The sequence below is a fragment of the Myxocyprinus asiaticus genome, chromosome 38 (genome assembly GCF_019703515.2).
Source record: "Myxocyprinus asiaticus isolate MX2 ecotype Aquarium Trade chromosome 38, UBuf_Myxa_2, whole genome shotgun sequence".
Taxonomy (NCBI): domain Eukaryota; kingdom Metazoa; phylum Chordata; class Actinopteri; order Cypriniformes; family Catostomidae; genus Myxocyprinus; species Myxocyprinus asiaticus.
Window position 1 is genome coordinate 10,758,265 of NC_059381.1, and position 27,157 is coordinate 10,785,421.

Here is a 27,157-nt window from a genome sequence, read left to right on the forward strand (position 1 = left end):
GGTTCAAGCAGTGGAACTTGTTGGATGAAAGTGTGCAAGTCGCAGATCAGAGGAAGCATCACCAACCTTTTTCCAGCTTCTTCACCCATCAAGATGGGCTCTGCTTCTGCCACAATGTGACCAGTCTGTTCGAGGCAATCGGTATCGCCTGTAACCAGAATGAGTGGCGCCTCTTCATTGATAGCTCATCCAAGAGCCTCAAAGCCGTGCTGCTCCATAATGGTAATAAGTACCTGTCTCTTCCCCTGGCTCATCAACCCCTCAAAGAGGATTACAACAGCATCAAGACCTTGCTGGATGCCTTGAAGTATGATGAGTATGGCTGATGGTGGCATTCCTGATGGGTTTCCAAGGCGGTTATACCAAGTTTCCCTGCTGTCTTTGCTTTTGTATTACTTTAGTATAAATACATGTTAATTTGGATTAATATGTAGTTTTTTTCATACTTTGTGAATGAAAAGACAAAATTTCGCCCATTTTCTCATTGGAAATAGGTACATTTCACAATATCACTGTCCTGGTAACAAAAGCAAAGTTTGTGGGGAATAATAGACATTTTCTACACTTTTGAGGCATAAGCAATTAGGAAATAACACTTACTACCCAGGAACAAAAATTGTGTTACATAGTGTAATCACTTCACAAACCCCTAAACAACATCCGGCTTGTTTGAAATTATCGCTGGCAGTCGGTGGGACGGGTGCACGTGACCAAGGCAGTGACCAGTGAGCTTCAGGCCAAAGTCCAGTTCATAGATAAAGGTGAAGTAACTGTTTTCCAGAAGTTTTTCAGAGGACGAAAGCAAAATATTTTTCTGCAGAGAAAGAATGCTGTCAAAAGGAAAGTATGTGTGGATGGTACATACAGAAGAGAGGCTCATTGCTCTTTGGAGCCAACATATCTTTTTTGTATGACAAATTATATTATATATTACAATTATTTTATATATTATTATTATTATTATAGATATAGCATTTCTGAGAATGTACTTAATAATAATAATAATTGTAGTTATTATGTAGTTAAAGATAATAAGTGATTGTGATTGGTCAATCGCGGCATTCTACGGTCAAATATTTTTGTATATGTTTTTTTTAATCTTTAATCAATATTTGCAAAAATGTTTTATGTCTATCTATTTCATACGTAGTTGTGTATTCAGTTTAGTTAGCCAGTCATTATTACAAAAATAAACCTGTCGAAGGTAACTGTACATTATGCCTTACTTAACCGTCTATTAACATTTATTTATAAACTTTCAAACATGTAATAAGTAGTGCAGTCAGTCGATTAAAATTTGTAATCGCTATTAATCGCATAATTTTCATGGTTAATTGTGATTAATCGCAGATTTTGAAAGTGCTGAAATTTGACCAGTGTTTATGCTGGTTTATGCTGTATTACCTGTAAATCAGCAAGATCAGCAACAACAGTCGCTAAGTGTGTCACCCCCCACCCAAATTGAGTTATTCTGAGTCTGCTAGTGTGGTGCCGGCTTAATATGTATATGTCTTATAACCCATTGTGAAATATTATATTCTATCTAACTATGTAAACAATGACATGCCATAAATATCAAACAATAATGTAAAAAAACAGAATCGCTTTCCAAAACATCAAAACCTCCTTAACTAGCACATGTGATTCATGTCAGTGTTTGACTGGATCAGTCACGCCAGTGTATTATCAACCGTACGCAGTCTGTATCTGTCAGTAACCCTCAACGCTCATGAGGAACATATGAGTATGTGTTCTGAGTGGCAGAACAATTTTATCACCTATCAAATCCCTGCTCTCTCATTATACCGCCCTTCAATCAAAAAGGTCGACAGCCCCCGCCTCCATCCTCTTCTAGCCAGAACATTTCCCACAGATCCTGTTATTTTTCCCGACAAAAGGCTTTAAAGGTACAGCTAGCCTGTGAAGATGAGTGTTCAAGGGCTGATTGCTACCATTGGCAGCAGTCCACAGGGGGAAACTCATCAGTTTGTGTTTGTGGTTTGAGGAGTAGTGTTCTGCGGTAACCATTGTTGGGGAGAAAGTATCTAAAAAGTAGCAACACTACAAACTTAAAAGGGATAATTTAAATAAATACATTTTGTTCCAAACCCATATAACTTTCTTTTGTGGAACGATCTTAGGCAGAATGTAAGCATTAGGCACCATTCACTTTCATTGTATGGAGAAAAATTCAGGTGACTGAGGCTAACATTCTGCCTAACATCTCCTTTTGTCTACCACGAAATAAAAGTTAAACGGGTTTGGAACAGCATTTTCATTTTTGGGTAAACAGTTTCTTTAAGTAAAAATGTTCAGTAGTGTGTCAGTAGATCAGCTGCTTTAAAAATAGTTTAGCTTTTCAAGTAATAAGCAACTTTTGCAAAAAGGTAGGTAGCTAGCTAGCTAAAATGCTAGGATGTAGAAATGGGAGTAGCTTTCTCAACACTGGCAATGTCAAGGTCCGAACATAGGACTCGCAATCCAGAACAGTGCGGATATCATCTGCCTTTCAACACAGATCCGAAGGCTCACCAAATCCACGAACAGAACTAATTTTTCCACAAATTCCAGGAAACATAAATCTCAAAACTGAATCAATTATGTGGACCTGGTGCAGACTCAAATCCTCAAGTACTCTTGCTTCTGCTGCTCCATCATAATCCAGGGAGTTATAATAAAACATAGGCCCCTGTTCTGACCTCACAGATATCATGGCAGAATTAATATCTCCATATGCCTTTGACCCCCTCCGCTGAATCATTTCCTTCACACCGGAGAGGAAAACAGTCTGCTTTTGGGGAATTAAAATGGAGTCCTCTTGAAAGCACATCCTCACTAAAGAATGATTTTAATAATCTGCCGAAAACATCTTAATTATCTCTCTAGATCTAAATCCTCTGTCACCAAACAATATGACATCCTCACTTATGAGTAGGTATGCATGCTTTCAACCGTGCCAAACTTTTTTATAAGATAACAGACCCGATCCTACTGGGAAGAGAAAGGCTTTAAGCATTACACACTTTTAAGCATTACACTATAAAAGAGTCCCAGTACGTCGACAGATTAGAAGTTTATATTACTTTGATCTGACTGAATATTCAAGCCATCACAGTTATAATCAAAGGCAGCAAAGTTTAAAAATGAATTGATTTTGTGATTAATTTTTTTCAATCAGATTTTATACATCAAGATATGATACATCAAGGCTTTAAAGGTTATTATCCTCCCAGCAATACATTTTTGTATAGGACTTTTATTTAAAGGGGATATGAAATGGATAATCAAATTTTCATTGATATTTAGACATATAAGAGGTAACTGTACTATGAAAACATACTGTACATTTCAGAACTCCCTCCCCAGTCTAAAAAGAGCATTTATAGTTGCCACCCTGCTGACACATCTAGTTTTGAAAGCTGTCTGTTCGCGAAGTCACGAAGCATTGCTCATTTGTATTTACACATCCCACAACATGCGTCATCGCACCCTTGGCCCCGCCCACTGGCGCGCAGTTCAAGTCAAGAGAGCAAGCCTTCCGTGGCTAACTATTCCTAACATAACACCTAAGGGGACCCATCTGGACTATATTGGATTATTTTTGCATATATTCATGCACTAGACAGACATCTTTGACCACCTGATACATATCTCATGCCGCTTTTTAAAGACACGGTGTCAAGTTACAACACTGAAATGGAGAAGCAATTCTCTTTCATTCAGCTGCTGCCAGTGTTGCTTTGAGCACAAACACATCATGGATGCGTTCTTTCGCCCATCTGTGCTATCTTTAATTGTTTGTGTATGTAAACATAGGACGTCTTTGACAATGGACGATGGACATTTTCAACCTTTTCTGTGTGTTTCCGCCTCACTGTGACTCAGTGCGCTTTCAGTATGTATGTGCGTAATTTCACCGTTCTTTGGACTATGTATGTGTGTTTTTTCGGCTCATGTCAGTATGGATTGCTCGTGAACAGACAAAATACGATTCAAACTTTGCAAAGGAACTGTTATTGAAGGAAGGGTTAGTTAATAATGCTTCAAAAACATAAGTAAACCATTTCATATGAATATTTCATATGTCATGACTGTTTGATAGTTTATGGTGCTGAGTGTTAACAGTTGTGGTTGAGATAAACAGTTTAATATATTCAAATGCAATGTGTTGGATGTGTGTTATGTGTAAACCCAGCAATTTTGTTTTAAAATGTTCTACCGATTGAGTTTGCTGAATTTGAGGGGCTGCATGATGTTAGCCAATCAGAACAGTGGCTGTTTACATTGAAGTTTAAAGGAGGCATTTAGGCCAAACTCCATGTTTCTCTTAGCCAATATATGCCAAAGTAGTAAATTCGGCGTATCTTAAGAGGACTCCCTTAAATGCCAATTACAACTTCCTCTCCTTGGTCTATAGAAGTGTATGACAGTTCAGCACATCAAATCAAATATGAATAAATAATTATTTATTTGTATTTATTAAAAATAAAAAATTACTATCATATGCTTTTTATGCATTAAACACTATACTGATGTTTAAAAAAGCAAAATTGCAAAAAACAAAAATGTTGATGGGTTTCAGGAGGTTATAGTCAGATGTCATAATTGCTTGTAATGTAAAATAATGAGATCTTTATAATGAAATCCTACTTTAATTATATCTTTTAAAAATTATTTGTCATTATTTTCAAAGCTCTGTTTTTTATATTTTAGTACATGGATGGAATGTAATGATAAATGAGAGATATACCTCAAAAGCCCGACGTATTTTATGTGATATATGCATTGAAATGTCAGTAGGGATGCACTGATCTATCGACAGCCGATATTTATTGGCCAGTTATTGACCAAATTAAAACCATCATCATATCGGTTATTGCCATGAAAAAAACAATGCTTTATTTAAAATTAATTAGTAACACTTTGTAAAAACTCTGTGAATTCAAATGCATAGTCCAGAAATAATAAAAGCCACTATTTGTAGAAGGGATGGCATTAAATGTTTATTCTTTCTCGTTTTCACTTTAATGCAGAAAAACAGCCATACCCAGACGTGACAGTTGTGAAAGTGGCACTTATTTAGGCTGTATAATAAGGGAAACTAAAACACTTTGAAACCAGCAGACTTTGACTTCTGAGACTTCTGTATAATGTCTGTTAATGCTGCCTGATTGATTGAATAAAGACAATTGCAATATGCCCTTGCGCGGTTACTAAACCTTAAAAGGCAGCATTTTAAAATATAGTTTGCATTCAGTCAGGGCTTCAGACAGTTACTTTAGCGGTCTGGGTGGCTTTATCCATTATACTATTAAAATGCAGAATTTAAAAGGGGGTTTTGTTCCTTTGGTTAAAACTTCATATTTTTCTATGATGTGGCTGACATTTCCGTGGAATTACCCAACATATGCATGTTCTGTTATAAACAGTCAACGGAAATATTTTTTTGTTAGTACAGTAAAAAAGCTTTTGTACCTCTTTGTACATTTTTAAACCATAATTCCTAAGTAAAATAGTAATCTGATGACAAAATAAGGTAAGTGGCAAAATATTGGTATCGTTATCGGCAAAAAATTTGCATATCGGTACATCCCTAAACGTTTGTTTTCTATAAAACACTGTCAGAACTTTTTACCAGACACAATTTGTTTCAATTCAGCAAATAATCATTTTGAAATTTCAGCAAAATGTAAACGTTATTGTTATTTTTACTTTATCAAAACCAGCAAATACTTCACAGCAAAAAGACATGTGCATCACAATACGAAGGCTGCCATTTTGGAAATGATAATACAAGGTCTTCTACTTCCAGGAGAGCATGGAAACTTTAAATGTCACTGAGGAGGCAGTAGAAATCTAGTACATTGCATACATCAGGCATTTCAGCAAAGTGTTCATCATGTTGATGATGTAGAGGCTTTAAAAAAAATCATGTATCAAATATGATACGCATAGCTTTAGCACCATGAACACCATAAGACTGTTGCATGGACTAATTTTATGAAAATTTTGGGTCCCTTTTTAAGCTTTAAAGTGAAGCAATTTCCACTGACATTGTATCCAAAAGACAGACTGAGATATTTAATTTGTGTTTCACATAAGAACAAAAGTCATATGGGTTTGGAAAAACATAAAGGTGAGTAAATTATGACATAACTTTCATTTATGGGCAAACTATTCCTTTAAAAGCTAGAACGTTCCACTGTGCATGAGTCGTGACTGCAGACAAAAAATGAAGTGCACCCTAGGCTTTAGGCAGCTCACTTGGTTTTGGAACACAGTAACAGACTCCATCATGGTGACATATTGCTATTACACCTTAATGCCCTATGTTTGCAAACTAGGCGCTGCGTTGATGCACGTAGGCCTGAAAGGTGCTGGTGACTCACCCAGCCTAGCATGAAAAAACACCATAGTAAGAAAGAGTCAATTAGCAGATCCATCTGGTAAACAGTGCCAGCCATAAAGCCATCCAAAAAATCAGAAATGATGCCCGCTGCCAATAAAATCCAGATCGATAGACCCAAAGCTGATGATTAATCAGGAAGTCAGATACATACAGACAACTAAAGCAGATGACAGTGACAGAGGCTGGATAGCACTGAGATAAAAGAGAAAGACTACATGAAAGTAACCTTTGTAGGTCAATTACCGCCATTCCTCCCATGCAGCAGCGAAAATTGGCAAGAGTAGCCACTCTGAGTGAGAGTCACATGCACATCGACTAAGGCTCAGTGTGATCTTCCTCCCAGGGAGGGACAGCCATTTAGTCATTTAATGGGTTTTTTACCCAGCAGACAGTCTAAGCAGCAAGACTCATACTGTTTTGCTGCTATATTCAACCAACTCTAAAGACCAGTCATTAGAGTCACATGACACTAAAAAAACAGATGGAATAAACAAAACAAACCCACATGCTGGCGATGCATGTTGTGCTTGCTAATTTCCTATTACAGCATGTGTGCACTTACTAACAAACATGCACAAACAAGCACACACATACAATAAATGCATACAGTACACTGTACACACATGGCTGTGTTCATCTCATGATGTAGGTTTTGCCCGGGGCTCTGTGTATTCGTCCTCACAAATGTCATTGACATCAATAAAATCTTCTATAAAAAGTGTATACTTAGATGGATGAAGCTGAGTTTATGCTTATGCGTGGGGGTGCGGGCATATATTGTACTGTGTTTGTATGTGTATGAGACTTTGCTGTTTAGGATGAACAGGGTGTATAATGCAGGAAACTGGATTTTGATTTTGCATTCAAGGCATGTGTGTACATAGTACACTAATCATGATGAAATGGCTAGCCATACTGCACATACATGAGCTTGTGCAACAGATGGTCAGGGTCCAAGGAAGACAATGATATGTAGGGTTTGGGATAGGGGGGAGGGGTCAGGCTAAACTGTATTATATTACATGCTTGGGTCTTTCTGTCTCGTGAACAGGAAAGTCAAAAAAGGAAGCGCAAAGGGTTATTAATAGCTACAAATGTCTATTGTCAAATGTCTTTACAAATGTCTTAAATTACAATTAAATTGCATGCATATGCACAAAACTCAGGAAAATGTCACTTGGGAACAGAGGCTAAATGTAAACAGAGTGTACTGTGGTTAATACATTAAATGTAAGAGTGGTCCAGTCAATCAATAAATGAATAAATAAACACACACAAAAGTATCATGTACCATGGTAATTTAATCTTTTTCAGATATGCACCATGGTAATACCATGGTATTGTTTGGAGTGCCTTGGACTACCACGTAAATACCATGATATACTGTATGAATATGATAATCATTCAGTACCATGGTATATACAGTATCAAAGCTTGATATCATAATCTGACACCATAACTGGCCCATCGAAATCTAGCAACACTCTTGTTTTATTTCCAGACTGTCTTGAGATCTTTTAATTCCAGTCATGCTAGTGTTTTTAAGTTTTTTTTTCTTTTCTTTAAAGAGCAACCGATTACCTAATTCAACTAAATTCTAGCCTTGTGTAACTAGACACAAGCTCTTTTTCTGGTGTGGTAGTTTGATCAGGATTTTCTAAACAGTAAAGCACTCTTTCTGTTATTCTTTACATCCTACTGACTTTTCTGCAATGTAGAAGAGAGACAAGCATGACAAGTCAGGGCATCACTCTTTGCCTTCATGGAATAATTCTATATGTTGTATATAGTATACGTGCACAAGTGTGTCAAAGAGAAAAAGAGAGCCAGAAAGGACAATAGACTGAAAGAGTGAGATTCATTCATCTTGAATTACATTAAAAGTGTAGTCCTTTCATGTCAAAAAAAAAAAAAAAAAAAAAAAGAAAAGAAAAGAAAAAGAAAGAGAAACAATAAAAAAAAGAAATACACAAAAGGAAGAAAAAAATACATCCAAAAATGGCTTTGAAGCCATAAAATGTCTTTTAAGTATTTTTGGCAGGTGAATAATTATGATTTTTATTGCAATGTGCTTCACTGAATGACAACTTACACATACTGAAGCCAAAGATTTGTCAGAATATCTAAAACTTTTCACTTTCTTTAAAAAATAAATTAAAAAAAAGTAGGACAAGGAACATGTCAAGTTCATGCAGTCAAACCCATCTGACAAATTTGTGCATGGAGATTCTACTGGTATCTGTCCATTCCATTCATGTTTTCCTGTTCATGAGGGCTCTCTGCTGTCTGGTGCTCTTGAGCAGTGAATTTCCTTCTATACCCCATTTAGTAAAACACTGTAGTGGCTGTATTGGATACACTTATTGCACAGAGATTGCACTTGAAGCAACCTGAGGTGATGTGCCTTACTTGACCCTGAAGGTACTCAATGGAGGAGAATTTTCTTACATGTTTATGACATTTCTAACAACTAACTAATTTCTAAGTTTATAACTAATTATATGGTAAAGGGATAGTTCAGCCAAAAATGAAAATTCTCTCATTATTTACTCATTCTCATGCCATCCCAGATGCATATGACTTTTTCTTCTGCAGAACACAAATGAAGATTTTTAGAAGAATATCCCTGTAGGTCCATACAATGCAAGTGAATAGTGATCAGCACTTTAAGCCTCTCGCGAGAACTGATGCGATACAACCGGAAGTGCAGCTCAGTTTATTTACAACAGAATGCTGTTCACAATCTTCATTGGTTCATCCTCTCATAAAAGCACATTGGAGAGCAAACATAAGTAAACAATTATAGTTAAAAGGACTTAAATGTTGATCTATTTCTCACCCAAAGCGACTGTATCGCTTTAGAAGACATTCATTTTACTACTGGAGTCATATGGATTACTTTTACTATGACTGTCTGTGCTTTTTGGAGCTTTAAAGTGCTGATCACCATCCACTTGCATTGTGTGGACCTACAGAGCTGAGATATTCTTCTAAAAATCTTTGTTTGTGTTCAGCAGAAGATAGAAAGTCATACACATCTGGGATGGCATGAGAGTGAGTAATTGATGAGAGAATTTTCATTTTTGGGTGAACCATCCAAATTATAATGTAATACTGATAATGTTCTTAATGAAAGTTATTATAAAGTGTTACAAAGAAGAGGTTGAACACCCCTATTGTAGAGTATGGTGTTAGCAACGGCAAGGACATGGGTTCAGCTCCCAGAGAACACACATACTGAAAAAATACACTGAATTCATTGTAAGTCATTTTACAAATGTGTTCTAACATGCCTTGGGTCACCCATCGCCAGGGATAATAATTACAACCAGTGTGATAGCAAACCCCAATCCTTAAAACCATTAAACAAAAGTCACCTTAGCATGATTTATCACAGTTATTTGTAAAACACAAAAGTGACAGACCTGGGATCAGTATATCACAAAGAGAGGAGGTCTTGAAGTCACAGAAATATGGACCAATGATACATGGTTAGCAATATATCAACAGGTACCCAACAGGGTGTAATGGCCAGGCATCAATCCTGCCCTACCTTAAATTGATGAAGTCTATCAGAGTGTATGTTCTCCGTTTTATGGTGAAGCTAAATCAAGATGAAAAATACAATGGACAGCCCTAAGCCTATGTAATAAACAAGAGATCATGTGAGCAGGCCAATGCACTGTAATTCCTCGTGGCTTGCTTAGCGCGTCACTGCGGAGACTTAGTGAGTGTGGAGGCTCATGCTGTTCACCGTGGCATCTGTGAACAACTTACCACGTGCCCCAGTGAGAGTGAGAACCACCTTATAGTGACCACGTGGAAGGTAACCCACGTGACTCTCACTTTACCACTCACGCTAGCAATGGGGCATTTGGTTGCTTTGGAAGCCTGGCTAGAGTCACTCAGCACACCCTGGATTCAAACCCGCGACTCTAGGGGTGGTAGTCAGCGTCTTTGCTTGCTGAGCTACCCAGGTCCACCCATAGAATAAATTTAAAAAATGCCTACTCAGCTCCACTCACTCCTGTGGACAGGTACGCTTAGAGGCTTGACCTATTGATGAATCTTCTCTCCTGGCTCTGACTGCGATTGAACAGCAGCATTTGACTTGATCTTGCTTGCTTAGCTGGTAAACACTTCTCTCTTAATCATCTCTCACTGTCAGGACAACAAAGGCAAGAAGGATTTAACCTCCTCCAAGTTTGAGCTAAATCTGTCAAATAAATGGTCTGTGGTTCTGTCTGGCAGTGTTTCTGCATGAGAGACACAAGAGCATTAAAATTCAATCACCCCAACAACATCTAACAGGTACTCTGCATTTGTAAAATAAATTATGGTGATGAAGGGAAAAAGGAGAAGAGGGGACATTTACAGTATGCTCTGTTCCAAATCCTAGTAAGCTGCCTACGTAGGAAACATTTAAAGGCATCATAGGCACACTCTAAGCATGAAAACTGTTCCAAAAGGTAGGCATAATTATGCTGTCTTCTTAGATTCCTTGTTTTGGCCATATTCTGGACATTCTATGGATTTATTAATCCTAACTAATGTTAGTTACTACATATACATTTTTACATTAAAAGTTGTATACATTAACACTAGTTAATGCAATATGAACCAGCAATGAGCAACAGTATTTTTGATAAATTAACATGGTAACAAATAGAACCTTACTGTAAAGTGTTACCTGAAATATATATATATATATATATATATATATATATATATATATACACACACACACACACACTCACTGAGCACTTTATTAGGAACACCTGTACACCAACTTATTCATGCAATTATCTAATCAGCCAATCATGTGGCAGCAGTGCAATGCATAAAATTATGCAGATACGGGTCAGGTGATTCAGTTAATGTTCACATCAACCATCAGAATGGGAAAAAAAATTGTGATCTCAGTGATTTCGACCGTGGCATGATTGTTGGTACCAGACAGGCTCGTTTGAGTATTTCTGTAACTGCTGATCTCCTGGGATTTTCACGCACAACAGTCTCTAGAGTTTACTCAGAATGGTGCCAAAAACAAAAAAACATCCAGTGAGCGGCAGTTCTGCAGATGAAAATACCTTGTTGATCAGAGAGTTCAACGGAGAATGGCCAGACTGGTTCGAGCTGACAGAAAGGCTACGGTAACTCGGATAACCACTCTGTACAATTGTGGTGAGTAGAATCGCATCTCAGAATGACACAATCGAACCTTATAAAAATGCAATAAGTTTACATAATTATCTATACAGTAAATAAACCATCAGATTTTTATACAAGCATTTTCATGCTTATGACCTATATGCCAATGATTTCAATTTGGTCAATAACTGCTTGATAAATATCGGTAACAGATAAATCGTTGCATATACTATTTAGCTTAATATCGTTAAAAAAAAAAATACACAATATTTGTGTGTGCTATGTACTGTATATTATGCTTATTTAGAGTTTTGCGTTCTTAGCTTAGCTAAATGCAAATGCCAAACTCTATTCAGTTGAGAGTTGAGTGTCCTGTGCACTTTGCATGAGGATCCCAATTTGTGTGAGTTGCTGCCCATATAGAGCATGCCAAATCAGTCACTTATGAGGTTAGGCAGCTGTGTAGCCAGGATTTGGAACAGAGCCATAATGTCTTCTGTTTGGTCATGCTTTAAGCAGGAGATGAGAAATTTCCTGAAGGCATTGCCATTTATCATTGTAGCCCTGCAAGCAGAGCAAAGTTTGGGGGCCGTGCAGACAAGCCAACCAACCACGAGACTTCAAATGGCATCACATGCATTCAATTCAGCCTGCAAAGATAATGCACACGGGTCGCCTATAGCATGTATAACCCATCCTCATCTCAGCACCAACTCTAGAAATGCAAACCAGAGAGAGAGAGAGAGAGAGACAGTCAGCCCGCCACACAGCTAATCTGGACAACCAAACAGGTAAAACATTTTTTTATGAAAGATAAGAAGAAAATGAAGCAAAGACAGAGTAAAAATAGTGATGTCAGCCCATCTGTCACAACCTACCTGGATTGATTCTTCCTTTGCCCTCTCACCATAAGCCAATACATTATGCAACTGAATGACTGAATGATGGATAGCCCTTCATCTGCTGGTTCAAGAATTGTTATATTTAAATTATAGTAAAAATATAAAATAAAACTAGAAATACAATGACTGTAATGTTTTAACTTGTATAGTGTCCTAACCAGGCACAAAATGATAATGAAACAATAAATCTATCTCTTCCATGTAAATTGATTTTCTGTCTAACCCAGCTGTGACCGCAACAAATGATGACTGACAGAAAGTTTTCTGTCACTGGGTTTCTATGTCTGCCCCACCCACTGTAAAATCTCATTGGTCTAAAATGCCACTCCACATAACTGTAAATTAATCATATAATTGTTCTGATTGGCTGTGAATGTGATACAGCATGCAGTGTTTTTGCTGTCAGTGTGTACATTGTCTGCTTTTACCATGAGTTTTGCTGATAGTCTTGTTTCCAATTTGACATGTATCTGTTGGAACACTTAATGTTGTCTCAACTGATAGTTTCTTATGTTGGTGCTTATTTCTAAAATATAAAGAAACACAAAACTAACACAAGAAGACAAAGGAGAACAAAACAGCTAATGTTCAGGGGTCATTTACACACCACAAATATCAGCAGAGCCTGCTGGAAATTTGCACTGTCCCGAACTGAAACAGATGTCCCTCCTTCTGTTAGAAAAATCTAGATATAACTCTATGTCTGCTTCAGCATTCAGGGAGCACGGAGGTGCTTACTGAAAGTATACTGTGCTAAATTTAGCTGCATTCTGCATCTAGCAAAAGCACCATATAACAGACAGATACAGTACATATTGTAGACACTCAGAGAGATTCATACTTGTCACACTCCTTCCTCTCTGCATTGACACTTCTTCTGCCTTTTTACCAAGGTCTTCAGTACATTAGAACAAAAGCATCAAAATAAACGGAAGGTCATTTTCAGCCCGGGGTAGAGGCCCATCTATTTACTCATGCAGATCAATATGATTAACTGGGAGGAAGCAGCCTCCACCCCTCTGCCAGCTTCTGTTTAAAAACGGCAGGGTGGCGGGAATTTATACCCTGCTGCTCACGGTGCCAATTTTCCCCAAGCGAAAGAGTGAAACAATGACATCGAAAGGCGGCAAACTGTTAATGTTAATTTTCTCTTGGCACACAGCTCTATAGAGATATGAGTAATCAAGGGAATTGAGAAGAGTCAGTTCCTTCCTTGTGACAGCTTCAAACAAGCATCAATGAGACAGTGAGAGGTCAATGTCAACTGAATGGAGTATAATTTCTAGTTATAGGCGAGCACTTTATTCTCCTGAGACCCGAGCGTGACATTTTCCATTTACCATTTTGATTTATAACTAGTAGCACCTAATAAACATGCAAAGAAAAAAAATCTAAAGAAAATAGTTTTCCGTAAAATTGATGGCAACAAATGTGGACAGCGGGACTAAGTTGTGAATTTTAAATAATACCAAGCTATAGAAAATCAGATTTTTTAAAATCAAAATGTTTATTATGTTTCCAGGAGTGTTGGTTGTTCATGTTTTTGAGATGTTACAGACATTACAAATGAAAGTAATGGCCAGCATCGTCCAATCACTGCAAACCATGTTAAAATAAAATGTTATATTCTAAATTCTGAATATATGTACTGATTATAATTGTCCTGTGTCTGACAAACATGTTGAGTGGTCCAAACATCATCTGCAGCCTGAAACTGAACTTTTGTAACTTTAGGAGTGAATGCACTTAGCTGCATAGGAAAGCTATAGGATGTTCCCTTGCTCCCTTGCTCCCTATTTAGTGAATGACTTAACCTCCAGTGTGTTGTCTGTCTGCACTGGTCTCAGAACAGTTCGAAATGCACCTTATTTTCATCCTAACTCTGAATAAAACCTCTGAAAACAACATTTTTCAGCTTTTGGCTGAACCCTTTGACTCTCAATGTGATAATGCTCAGTAAATATAGGATTTCTAAAGAAAAAATGCACAAGTACACATTAGTGTACATTGTGTTTAGCAGCATGGCATTTCACAGTAAATCGCTCAAATCTTAAAAATGGCATATCGGATGAAACAAGAGACTATTCTTTTGACTCAAACAGGTTTCAATGTAAAAACCTAATTAGGTTTCATACCAGATGTCATTTTTTTTTTCTCCCATAGACAAACTCTGCTGTGATCAGCGCTGTGTTGTTTTGTCACATAACTCCATATGTCGAAAGTTTAACCCTTTGCTGACAGCTCAGAGTCTTCTGAACTGAGATCAGTCGGTTTAAATTAATTTAAATTATTCGTTGCTTATAGTGAAGCCAAAATACAATGTCCAAGCATGTGTGCGCGGGGTCGAACGAGGTTAAAGGAATATTCAGGGTTAAATAAAAGTAAAGCTCATTAGACAGCATTTGTGGCATACTATTGATTACCACAAACATTTATTTGGACTTGCTCCTCCTTTTCTTCAAAAGCAGCAAAAATCTGTGTTCCACTGAGGCACTTACAATTGAAGTAAATGGGGCCAATCCGTAAACGTTAAACTGTTTCAAAAGTATAGCCACAAGACGTCAACAATATGAGTGTTAACATGATTCTAGTGTGATAAAATCGCTCACTAACCTTTTCTGTGTAAAGTTTAAGCCAATTTTACAACTTCATTGCCATGACGATGTAATGTCAAAAAATCCTAAAATTCTAAAACGACTATAAAGATTATTATTTTAAACAACTTTACAGCTCAAATAATACTTAGTTTTAAGAGAAGAATTAATGTAAATGCTTTTATAAAATTATATGCTTCACATTTCTGCCTTTAAACCCTCCAAAGATTGGCCCCATTTACTTCCATTGTAAGTGCCTCACTGTAACATCGATTTTTATTTTTTAAATAAAGGATGGACGAGTCTAAATTATTTTTTGTGGTAATCAATATCATGCCACAAATGCTGTCGATTGAGCTTAACTTGTATTGAACCCGGAATATTCCTATAAGAAATACATTTTGAGCTTATTATAACCATTGTCAACTGCATCCATGTTTTATACTGTAATCAAGTGATGAGTAGCTTGTAAATAGTCAATGACAACCCAGCTATTCATGATTTATTTCCACATATGCCTTCACCTTTACATTCTTTCCTAGATTTCCTTTAGTGTTTGAAATGTTTTCCAGTCTCTGTGGAGGATCAACAAGGATGTCTGTAGTACTGTATGTGAACTTAAAAAAGCTGATGGCAAGATTCCTGGTGGAGACTTTTAAAGAGAATGCACAAAACAGAACGCGCTCCATATTGAATAGATGATTTCAGCACCACGGACAGTTCCTCGTATCTTCATAACAATACTTCAGAGGCTACAGTTTTCTTCCAATTATGATAATTGTACTACCGTAGTTAATATGTAAAGGTTTAGGCAAAGTCAGCTCTTCTTCTGAATGACAACTAAGCCAGATAGACCTGGAGGAACTCTTCCAGCACTCGAAAATTGAGCGCTCATAGAAACTTCCTCGTGACAGCAAGTACTATCGATGAGAAACCGGCAGTCATTTAACTGTTGCGAACCCATACACACTAGTCAATAAAATCGGCATTTGTACGAACATCCCTGGCTAACTCATCTCAATAAATGTGTGCATTTATCACTCGGGTGCTTCTAGGGACATTTTAGCAACTTGTTTCGCATTAATAATCAATAAAGTAGAAGGAGGGCGGTCTACCTTCGGTTCCTCTGTGGTCAAATGACTGCGTGATCTAAATACTATTCTAACATCTGAGGCCAGGCGCGTGCATACATTTTGTTGTCTAACAGAGGTAAGAAAAGACAGGAAAAACCGGCTCTGTACTTGTATGATACCAACAACAAGAGCTTAATAAATATATATGTTTAAAAATAATAAAATATTATAATATTTAAAAAAATATATGATTATTAATCACACCTTTTAAGACACAATAAAACACAAAAATAACCAAATAAATTAATTCAATAGTTAATTTATTATTAGGCCTATTATATGATTTTATAAATTAAGAAGTCACTTAATTTATTTATTTTTTTATGTGTGAGGTTACTTGTCTTGTGAAGGTGTGATTAATTATTTTAACTTTACAGTATTATTTTATTTTTAAAATGAATTAAAGTTAAAATATGTAATTACACCTTTCTAAGACAAGTAACCTCATACATACAACACAATAAAATCATTTAATAATGTTTAGATTTGTTTAAAATCCAATAATAATAATAATAATAACAGTACATTTAAAATATTTAATCATATCTTCATAAGACAAAAAATAATTAATTAAATAATTAATTGGTTAATAATATTATTATTATTAAAAAAAAGTTAAGATATTTAATAACACTTTCACGAGACTCAAAAAAGTAAAAAATAACTTCAGTCAGTAATTAATTGATTAATACATTTAAAATAATAATAATAATAATAATAATAATAATAATAATAATAATAATAATAATAATAAAGTTCAATCACACCTTCATTAGACTAGTAACCTCCAACGCAAAACTTAAAATAATATAAAATAAAATAAAATAAAATAACGCTGAACTTACCTTAACTGCCTCAGCGTGCGTGACGCGGTCGAACACTTTGTCATTAACTTTCAATATCTGGTCTCCAATTCTCAAACCTTCTTTTTCAGCCAGTGAACCCGGTTCCACCAGTGACACATATATCCCAACTCCATGTTCAGAGCCTCCGCGGATGCTAAATCCCAAGCCCTCGTTGCTCTTGTGACGCTTGAGTGTTACCTGTCGGATCTCTCCTGGGGGCTCAGGTAAGAAATTCCTGCCTAGTAGAGGAACAAGAGACCCTGTCCCATCGCTGCTCGTGCTGATATTGTCAGGGGACCCGTGCAGAGCGGCTTGCGACGCGGAATGGCCCGAGAAATGAGCCCCGTGCGTCGGACTCGAATTAGCAGTTTCGTTGGCACCGTCCGGGTCACCATTTCGCGTAAGGCTGTCGGATTTTAAGTAGAGCCCCTCTGAGGTGTACTGATCGAACAACAACTGATCCGAGCGCGGGATAACCAGCCGCAACATGGGTAGAAGCTGACGCTTGCTCGGAACGTTGAGGATGACTTTAAGCGTCTGGACCAGATCGTAGACATTGCGCTTCGAGTTATACACGTTGAGGCAGTGGATGAACTGCTCTCTCTCGAAGTCGCTGAGCAGCAGGTTGAGCGCGTTGTGCAGCTTCTTTACGTTGGTGGACAGGGAACGCGCACTGGACGCCACGGAGACACCCGTGGAGGAGTTCAGCGACAGGCGCTCCAGGTCTGTGTTCATCCTCTCGCTCGTTTGCCTGGATCACAGAGCCACGCTGAAGCGGAGAGGCACTGCGAGCATTGCGGTACCACCGGTGCCAAGACTACATGAGCCTGTGACTTGGCGGATTGCACTGCAATTCCTTGATGGTTGTCATTATTACCAAACCAAACGGATGGCAACACAGTGACCCTATAAACACATAAATATAGGGCAGGATACAATTATGCACAAAATGCTTTGAATTTCAATAAATACACTGTTTACGCACGTATCATTTCTGGCAATTAAGTCCTAAATCACACGGAAAAGTAGTGCACCTGACAGAAGCTGCAAGCTCCGGTACGACTTGTTTTCGTGAAAATGGGTCAAGTGGCCAGTGTGCCTTCTCCAGTATCTCCGTCGCCAACGGTGGATCCCTTATGAGGGAATTCAAGATCTTATTCCAGAAATCAAAAGCTTAAAAACGCCCATAATCAAACGCATTGATAGTTTTTAACGCGTAACATCGGTTGCAAGTGCTGCTTAAATCCCCTCGTCCCGCATTTCGATGTTATGGCACTCAAACTACACGCAACACAAAGTTGTTTTCTTTTTGGCAAGATCAAATTCGCACAAGTGAATGGAACAGAAAGTTTAAACGCGCTTTAGTTCCATGGGAAGTGTTCCTGGCGTATTCCAAAGACGGAGCATCCAACAGGTCGCGAAGTCATTCATTGCATTACTGCGCAAATAAATAAAGTAATACAGCACGGAGCTCGACAGTCGTCGTCTTGCCTTCAGCTGTCGGAGGGGATAGACTGAACGCGCTCCTATGTGCCCCTACACAGGAAATGACGCAGCTTATGTTGAGCGCAAAAGTTGCTTAGTAACCAAAAACACACGGGTGGGCTGGGCGCCCGCAGGACTAGCAAATGACCAGCTGCTTATTTTGGAGTTATTTAAAGCAATTTATCAGGAATCCAGGAGAGCATAAACATATTGACAGCTTTTTACAAACTTAGTGTTAAACCTCTGATTAAAATACAATTTTAACATTGAACTGTACATTGTTGGGTCCCAAAAACAAGATTTTTATTAGAGAGGCAGGATTTCAAGTTCAAAGTTACAAATGAAAGAAGCAAAATAAATAGAAACATAGCCTATTCTGTAGTGGGAAATGAAATAGAAAAGGAAATCTCAAAATTACACAATGTTAAAATAAACTAATACAATAATATTAAGAGCCTGTATTAGTTAAAACAACAAAATAGTAAACATAAATGAATAAATACATAAATACAAATAATTACAAGTTTCTGTGTCTGCTCTGTATCATGTCTTAACTAACTAAAAATGCTATGGTGAAAAGGCTAATAAATTACAATTATTTTTAAGGTAACAGACAAGTGGTTGCCAAATCTTGTCGAATTCTATGTTTGCTTTCAAGATATTTAAATCAAAATTTGAATGCATTTGTTGCTGATTTTGAGTTGGTGTTGCAGTTGTTCTATCAATTCAACTAGTCATTTTTATTTGTCTAAAAGTGCTTTCAACAACACATTTTGTTTCAAAGCAGTTTTACAGAAATGAATGCCTTACAAATTCCCCAAGTGAGCAAGCCAAGGGGCCTGTGGCATGAAAAAAAAAATATCTATGGATATTTGGTAATGAGATAGTTACATAATACACTATCATATTATTTTCATATGTATGTATCATGTATCATAATATCATATTATGCACATAGCTAAATAATAAGACACTAATCATATTTTTATTTAATAAAATAATACATTATTTTCTGTTAAATTATGATAACATAAATAGAGATACTAAGAGAGATGCATCTTAAAATAACTAGAGTGTAGGGGAATCAAGTACTGTACATTTTTGTATTTTTTATAATAAAAACACACTCAAAAAAAGGATTTTTGCAGGTTGATCGCTTAATTAAAATTAACTAAGGCAACACAATTCTAGAACATTTTGTCATACCTTAAATTCATTACGTTAAAATCAATTAAATTTGTAAAAAAAAATAAGTTTACTTAATCCATTTGAGTAAGGTCTACATTAATATTTTTTTGTAGCATTGATGAAACTGGCCAGGGGATTTCGATTTCCCAGCATGCTTTGAAGGGGATTGGATGGTGTGAACAAATGTTGAAACTAAGTGTTATTTTATGCATTTCTGAGCAAGATAAGAACAGGATGAGTTTTGCTCATGTTTACTGGTCTGTTTTATCTTTTTTTTTTTAAAGTAGTTTGTTAGAACTATTATTTAAAATTAGTCATGTTTGGCTGGAGTTTGGGGGATTACTATTGTGGTGTAGACTGGTGCTTGTGCTTTGGTTGAGGATGGACTTACACTTTCAAGTGAAGTGAATGCTGCTAAGCTCTATAAGCAGCTGCTATCAAACTGACAGTGCAACAATTTCACTGTCCCTACACTTGGACTATTCTAATGATTAAAAAAAAGAATTATTTGAACCAACATAAGACAATTAAATAAACCTTAGTAAGTTAATAAAATTACATTAGACCAACATAAAAAATTAAGTTTGAATAACCTAATAAAGTTGAATTAAACCAACTATAGTAAATTGATTTGACCTAACCCAACTAAATTATGTTGGTTTAATGAAACTGAATTAATTAGAAGTAAATTGCTTGTAAAAAAATAAATTAAAAAAATTGTAAATTAAATTAAGTAAAGGAAATGAATTTGTTTTTGAGTGTATAAAACCTACTAGTAAATTAAGAAACCAGGCTAATACTCTTATGCACGTCACAACATGTACCTCCCCATGTCAGTTTTAGGGTTTAGCTGCCTCTCTCAATCACATTATTCCCATCTATAAACCTTTACTGCTCTGACCACATTAGTACAGTTCACATTACGGGAATACATGATGGAAAGACTTTAAATCAAATTATTTACAGCTTTTCAGAATTGATCCCATAACCCTCCAGAACCCTGAAATCCTGCCACAAATCTGAGTCAGCATTTACACATCTAAATCAAATGGATTTCTGGTTGGCATTGGCACAGGTGTCAATGTAGACACATGTCAAAATCTCTGCTGGATATGAGGGTTTCTTAAACTTTGGGAAACTATATTTCTATTTGTTATAATGCGGTCACATTAAAACATTCTTGGAAACTTTGCCTTGTTTGCATTTTGCCATTCTTACATTATTATTTTTTCTACATCTAAAATGCTTTTTATGTTATATTTATTTATAGATTTTATTGTTTTACCCTTGTCCTAGTCTCAAACATTTTGTTGCAAAAATATGAACTATTACTAGCTATTATGATCTAAATAACTGTCAAATGTGATATAAAAATTTCAATATTTATTTAATGAATATTACAATATTTTGAAATATATTGATGAATATTGTCAAGGAAAAAAAGTGAAAATATTTAATTGTATTTAGGAAACATAAAATGAAAGCTTTGAAATTAGCCTTAGCAAAACAAATAAGTGTGCCATAATGTTAAAAAAGTCTTTTTCACCACATATTGCTCTTAAATACATTACATAATTTAATATGTGGTGGAGATGACATTGTGGTGAAAATGTTTCATGAATTTGATCATTTAGTGATGATAACAAAAGTGAGATTTGTGTTTTAACCTCCTGAAGCTATCGAACCAAAAGTGTGTTTTAACCTCCTGAGACGCAAGAGTGACTGCTCTGTACATTTTCCAGTCCCCTTTTTTATTTATGAATACTAGCCCCTAAGAAATGTAAATAATAATAAAACATAATAATACAAAAAATGTTTTAGACCAAAAAAAATAAAAAATAAAAAATAAATCCTAAAAATTGATGTCCACATATGTGGACAGTGTGACTAAGGGTGTGTTCACACTTGTAGTTCGCTTCTCTTGGTCTGGACCAAACAATGATACATTTAGTCCTGGTTCGCTTAGCATTCACACTGTCATTTTTAACACCAAACCTAAAGCTACAAAACTAAAGTCACAACCTGATTGGACAGCTTTTATGACGTATATTTTGCGACGGAACTTGCCGAACATCCAAAACAATGCTGGCTGCTCGGTGAAATGCGCTCCTTAGATTTATATATGTATATATGGTGGTATTTTTACCAGCTGAGAACAAACGAAGCGCTAATAAAATGTGTAAAGGAGTCAAAACAGCAGCAGGAATTCCTCCGTTGCACACACAAATGAAGATATGCTGCAAGGACGGCTGACGGCGGTTCCGACACCTGTACCGAACTGTAATGGGCAACATAGCTCCTATGATGAGAACAACCAGGTATGCTTGAGGTCAGTATTAAGCAAAATACTGTTTTGGTCCATTTAGACGTCTTTGGTCCATGTTCATATATTAGTCGAACCACACCAGAGTTCGTTTGGAAGTGGACCGAGACCCACTATTCAGGCGGTCTCGGTCCACTTGTTTGGTGCACACCAAGGTTCGGATGGCAGTGTTCACACTTGTTCAAATGAACCGCACTAACAGAACAATCGCACCAGAGTTCGTTTTAATCGAACCAAACCTGCCAAGTGTGAACACACCCTCAGTTGTGAAATTTTAAATAATACCAAGCTATAGAAAGTCAGATTTTAAAAATCTAATTGTCTGTTATGTTTTCTGGAGTTTTGGTTATTCATGTTTTTGAGACATTACATCAGAAATTAGCATAAATAATTCTGATTTTAAGTAATGGCCAGCATCCTCCAATCACTGCCAACCATGTTAAAATACATTTTTGCATGAAAAGTTCTGAATCTATGTACTGATTACCATTGTCCCATGTCTGCCAAACATGTTGAGTGGTCCAAACATCATCTGCAGACTGAAACTGAACTTTTGACCAGATGTTAGGAGTGAATGCACTTGGCTGCATAAGAAAGCTATAAGATGTTCCCTTGCTCCCTATTAAGGCAAGGACTTATCCTCCAGTGTGCTGTCTTTTTGCACTGGTCTCAGAACAGTTTGAAATGCACCTTATTTTCATCCTAACTCCATATACAGCCTCTGAAATCAACATCTTCCAGCTTATGGATGCATCCATTGATTCTCAGTGTGATATTACACAGTGAATATTGGCTCTTTTAAGGAAAATATAGTCCTCATATGTGGTTAATGTGTTTAACAGAATGCTGTTTCATGATAAATTGATGATATTTTTTAAAATGGATTATCAGATGAAACTAGAGACTTAAAACATGTTTTAATGTAAAAACGTAATTAGGTTTCTTACCAGAAGTAGTTTTGTTGCCGTTTCTCCCAAAGACAAACTCAGCTGAGATCAGCGCCATGTTGATTTGTCACATGACTCGATGCATCGAAAGTTTAACCCCTTAATGACAGCCCAGATTCTTCTGAACTGAGATCAGCATATTATTGTCTTGGGAGATAAATTATGCATAGTCTATAGTGAAGACAAATGTAATGTCCACGCATGTGGACGTGGGGTCTCAGGAGGTTAAAGAAGTTTATATTCTAAGAGTCCACAGAGCCAAAAATGCCCATAGTTAAAGCAACAGACATACAGTATAGTTCAGAATCTCACCTACCTGAGAGCCTCCAAGCTTTGGACACACAAACATAGTATGATTCCCAAGGAGCTCTAATCAGTCATTCCCCAGTCCACCTGTATTGGATAATTAGATGTCTAGTCATTTTTTCAGAGCTGTGGCAACATGCACAGGTCACGAAGGGAGGGAGGGAGGGAGGGAGGGAAGGAAGGAAGGAGAGACAGTGAGTGATTGATGGGCATAATTAATGCTGTTACTGAATATAAGTGACACGATGGCAAGGTAAACATGATTATTCTGCCGTGCCTCCGATCTGGACATAGACAGAGTAACAATGAGCTGTATTCCAGCCCGGTAGGCACCGAAGGAGAGAACTAATTAACTCTCCCTATTCCCTTGTCTGCATCAGCACAGCTAATGACTTTGGCTATCTGTTTGATTTTCAGTTTATAGTGCAGACTGCAGCACCTTATTGCACTTGCCAAAGCTGAAAAATGTCCTTTGGAATAAAGCACCATTCGATAATACTATAGTGAGTCTGACATGGGACTAAGAAAGAGGCATGTAAAAAAAAAATAGCATGGGCTGGTGCGAGCGAGATTGTGATGTGAATTTGTTTATATACACAATTGAGGGTGAGCTGGGGTGTGAGAGATTTACCACTGCGCTGGCCAACTGTATTAATCTCTCTGTTTTGAGAAAAAGACGCAAAGTACTTTATGTAATAGGCTTAGGAAAGAGTGACTCAGAGCTACCTGGAGGTACCAGTGAAGAGTGTGAAATGGATTCAGCCTTTCAACAACTCTTACACAGATACCATTCAAAACACCAGAGAAAGCCAGATTTTGTGTTCATAGCTAATATACAACAACAAAATCAGTGTAGTTCTTAGTGCATATGGGGGACACGAAGAATTAACACAGCCACCAGTTTCTTTTTGGGCTGTTCTATGAAACAGGTGCTTTATCCAGTTTGCTAAAGTGATTTTTAAAATTCTTGTAAGATTTTAAACATATTATTAGACATAAAATGTGTTTAGTGTTAATAAATTCTGCCATTGCAAGCTAAAGAACATTTTAATACATTTTAATATATGTTTGGACATAACTGATGCCTTCAGAAAGGTAACAGGGTTGACAGGTTTACAGTTTCATTTGACATTGCAAACCTTGTGTTCAATGTGTTTCTTTGAAAGTGAATATTGGAATTTCAAAAAAAATTATTTAGCAATAATCAATCATTTACTGTACAAAATGGTAACAGGGCTCATGATTTTTTTTTTCTTTTTTTTTTTTTTTCACTTTTCTCCCTAATTTGGAATGCCCAATTCCCAATGCGCTCTAAATCCTTGTGGTGGCATAGTGACTCAGTTCGGGTGGCGAAGGACGAATCTCAGTTGCCTCCGCGTCTGAGACCGTCAATCTCCGCGCATCTTATCACATGGCCTGTTGAGCGCGTTACCGCGGAGACCTAGCGCGTGTACAGGCTTCACGCTATTCTCTGCGGCATCCACGCACAACTCACCACGCACCCCACCGAGAGTGAGAACCACATTATAGCGACCACGAGGAGGTTAACCCAACGTGACTCTACCCATCCTAGCAACCGGGCCATTTGGTTGCTTAGGAAGCCTGACTGGAGTCACTCAGCACACCCTGGATTTGAACTTGCAACTCCAGGTGTGGTAGTCAGCGTCTTCACTTGCTGAGCTACCCAAGCCCTTCAGAGCTGATGATCCTTAAAATGCATAAAATCATTTGGATACGGGTCAGGATTTTCAGTTAAAGAGCCCATATTATGCTCAATTACAGGTTCATAATTCTATTTTGGGGGTTTACTAGAACAGGTTTACATGCTTTAATGTTCAAAAAACACATTATGTTTCTCAGACTGTACATTGCTGCAGCACCTCTTTTCACCCTCTGTCCGAAAAGCCCAGTCTGCTCTGATTGGTCAGCTGGCATCTTCTGTTGTGATTGGTCAACCGCTTAGAGTGTGTGTCGGAAATGTAACGCCCCTTACCATCACCGAAGTAGCCCTTAGGCGGGCATTATGCAAATGTGTTACATAGTGACGTAGCTATGTCACGGAAGTAATGGCTGGACTGCAAACCAGGCGTTTCAGGCAGTTCAGAAGCAGTGTTTTCTGTGGGAGAGAGTAACTCCCTTTGGTGTGGACTTGGCGCTTTGTACAGACCTTTTACATGCACAAACAGCTATATTACACACTAAAGGAAAAGTAAAATCCCCAAAAGCATAATAGGGCCTCTTTAATGTTCACATCTAAAATGAATGGGGAAAAAATGTGATCTCAGTGATTTCGACCGTGGCATGATGGTTGGTGCCAGACAGGCTGGTTTCAGTATTTCTGTAACTGCTGATCTCCTGGGATTTTCATGCACAACAGTCCCTACAGTTTACTCAGACTGGCGCCTAAAACAAAAAACCAGTCAACAGCAGTTCTGTGGATGGAAAAGCATTGTTGATGAGAGAGGTCAACGGAGAATGGCCAGATTAGTTCGAGCTGACAGAAAGTCTACAGTAACTCTGATAACCACTCTGTACAATTGTAGTGAGCAGAATCGCATCTCAGAATGCACAATACGTCGAACCTTGAGGTGAATGGGCTACAACAGCAGAAGACCATGTTGGGCATTTTATTAGGACCATAGTAATAAATAAAGTTATAAAAAAATGAATAAAGTGCTCAGTGAGAGTATATACAGTATACAGTACATATCAAATGAAGTACATTTTATTTGATGTGCTAAAAAAATTACTATAGTAATGAACTAAAGTTTGGAATAAGCTATTTGGCCAAAGTTATTTCTTACACATAATTGTATGAGGGACACAAATTGCACCTGTTTTGTAGAGTGCTTTAACATAACAACCAATTAACACAAAACCACCCATTGATCAGTCGATTACACAGAACAGTTAAAGTCAATCCAGACAGAAAACAAGCTCTACAGAATCTTAAAATGACAGGTGCTCTAAAAGCAGGGTTGGACTTTAAGATAAGGTTCTATTTACAGAACTATTACACAGTAGGCTGTAAATATGTATCAGTGAGATATGGCGTTTCCATACGGATCTCATTTGTCTGCAGGCCACTCTCACTTGCTGATGCAGCTCAGGTAATGTCATTGAATTACAAGGGCAATATACCTCCAATGCCTGATCTTTGAAACCTGTGGGGATGGGAAAGGAAGGTTAAAGTCACCCATTTTATTGCTAACGTAAATTAGTCTGCTTTCCTTGGGTTTATAGAGATGGATGGATTCAATATACTAATCTACAGTATTTCTTTGGCACTGTCTCTCATTTTCAAGTGTTGTATATTTGTCCTCTGGGCAGTTTAGGATAAACTTGGTACTTTTTGATATTCAGTGTTAAAAGTCAATATATTAATATGCTGCATCACTCAGTTTAGAGTAAACTTTGAGAAGTGTAGGGATCCAGTGTAAGTCATGTTTCAAGTATAAGACTGTATGCAGTATACACAGATACACAGATAGATAGATGGATGGACAAGACAGACAGACAGACAGATTAGATAGCTAGTGAAAGCGGTCTTTTTTCCTATTTGGGCTTATTTAATTTTTATGCCTTTTTATACATTTAATACACTCACTAAGTGTAATATCAAAAATAAACAAAAAAAGGCATTTTCTTCAGTTGATTGTTTACATTCCAAAATCAGCTATGGCCAGTGCAGCAGCAGAAGAGCTCTGAACACTCCAGACAGCTCCACAGACAGAAGCAGATGAAAGAAAAGATTGAAACACTGTTTGCTGACCATGATCACAGTGTCATAACCAGCATGCTCTTTTACACTGAAAACAGCCCTTTATGGTACACCGCCTTCTGCCAACACTTCACCTTTACCACGAAAAGAGGC

General features: G+C 37.2%; 1 protein-coding gene across 2 annotated transcripts in view; it reads right to left on the reverse strand.

Annotated features, from left to right (window-relative positions):
- whrna (whirlin a) overlaps positions 1-18,141 on the reverse strand; it is a 179,190-nt gene extending 161,049 nt beyond the window's left edge. For both annotated transcript variants that reach the window (XM_051678240.1, XM_051678238.1), the window contains exons 1-2: positions 18,069-18,141; positions 17,035-17,940 (exon numbers count right to left, since the gene is read on the reverse strand). In XM_051678240.1, the coding sequence (XP_051534200.1) occupies positions 17,035-17,769 (735 nt within the window). In that variant the 5' untranslated portion in view covers positions 17,770-17,940; positions 18,069-18,141. The remainder of the gene's footprint in view (positions 1-17,034; positions 17,941-18,068) is intronic.
- Between the last annotated feature and the right edge of the window lie 9,016 nt (positions 18,142-27,157).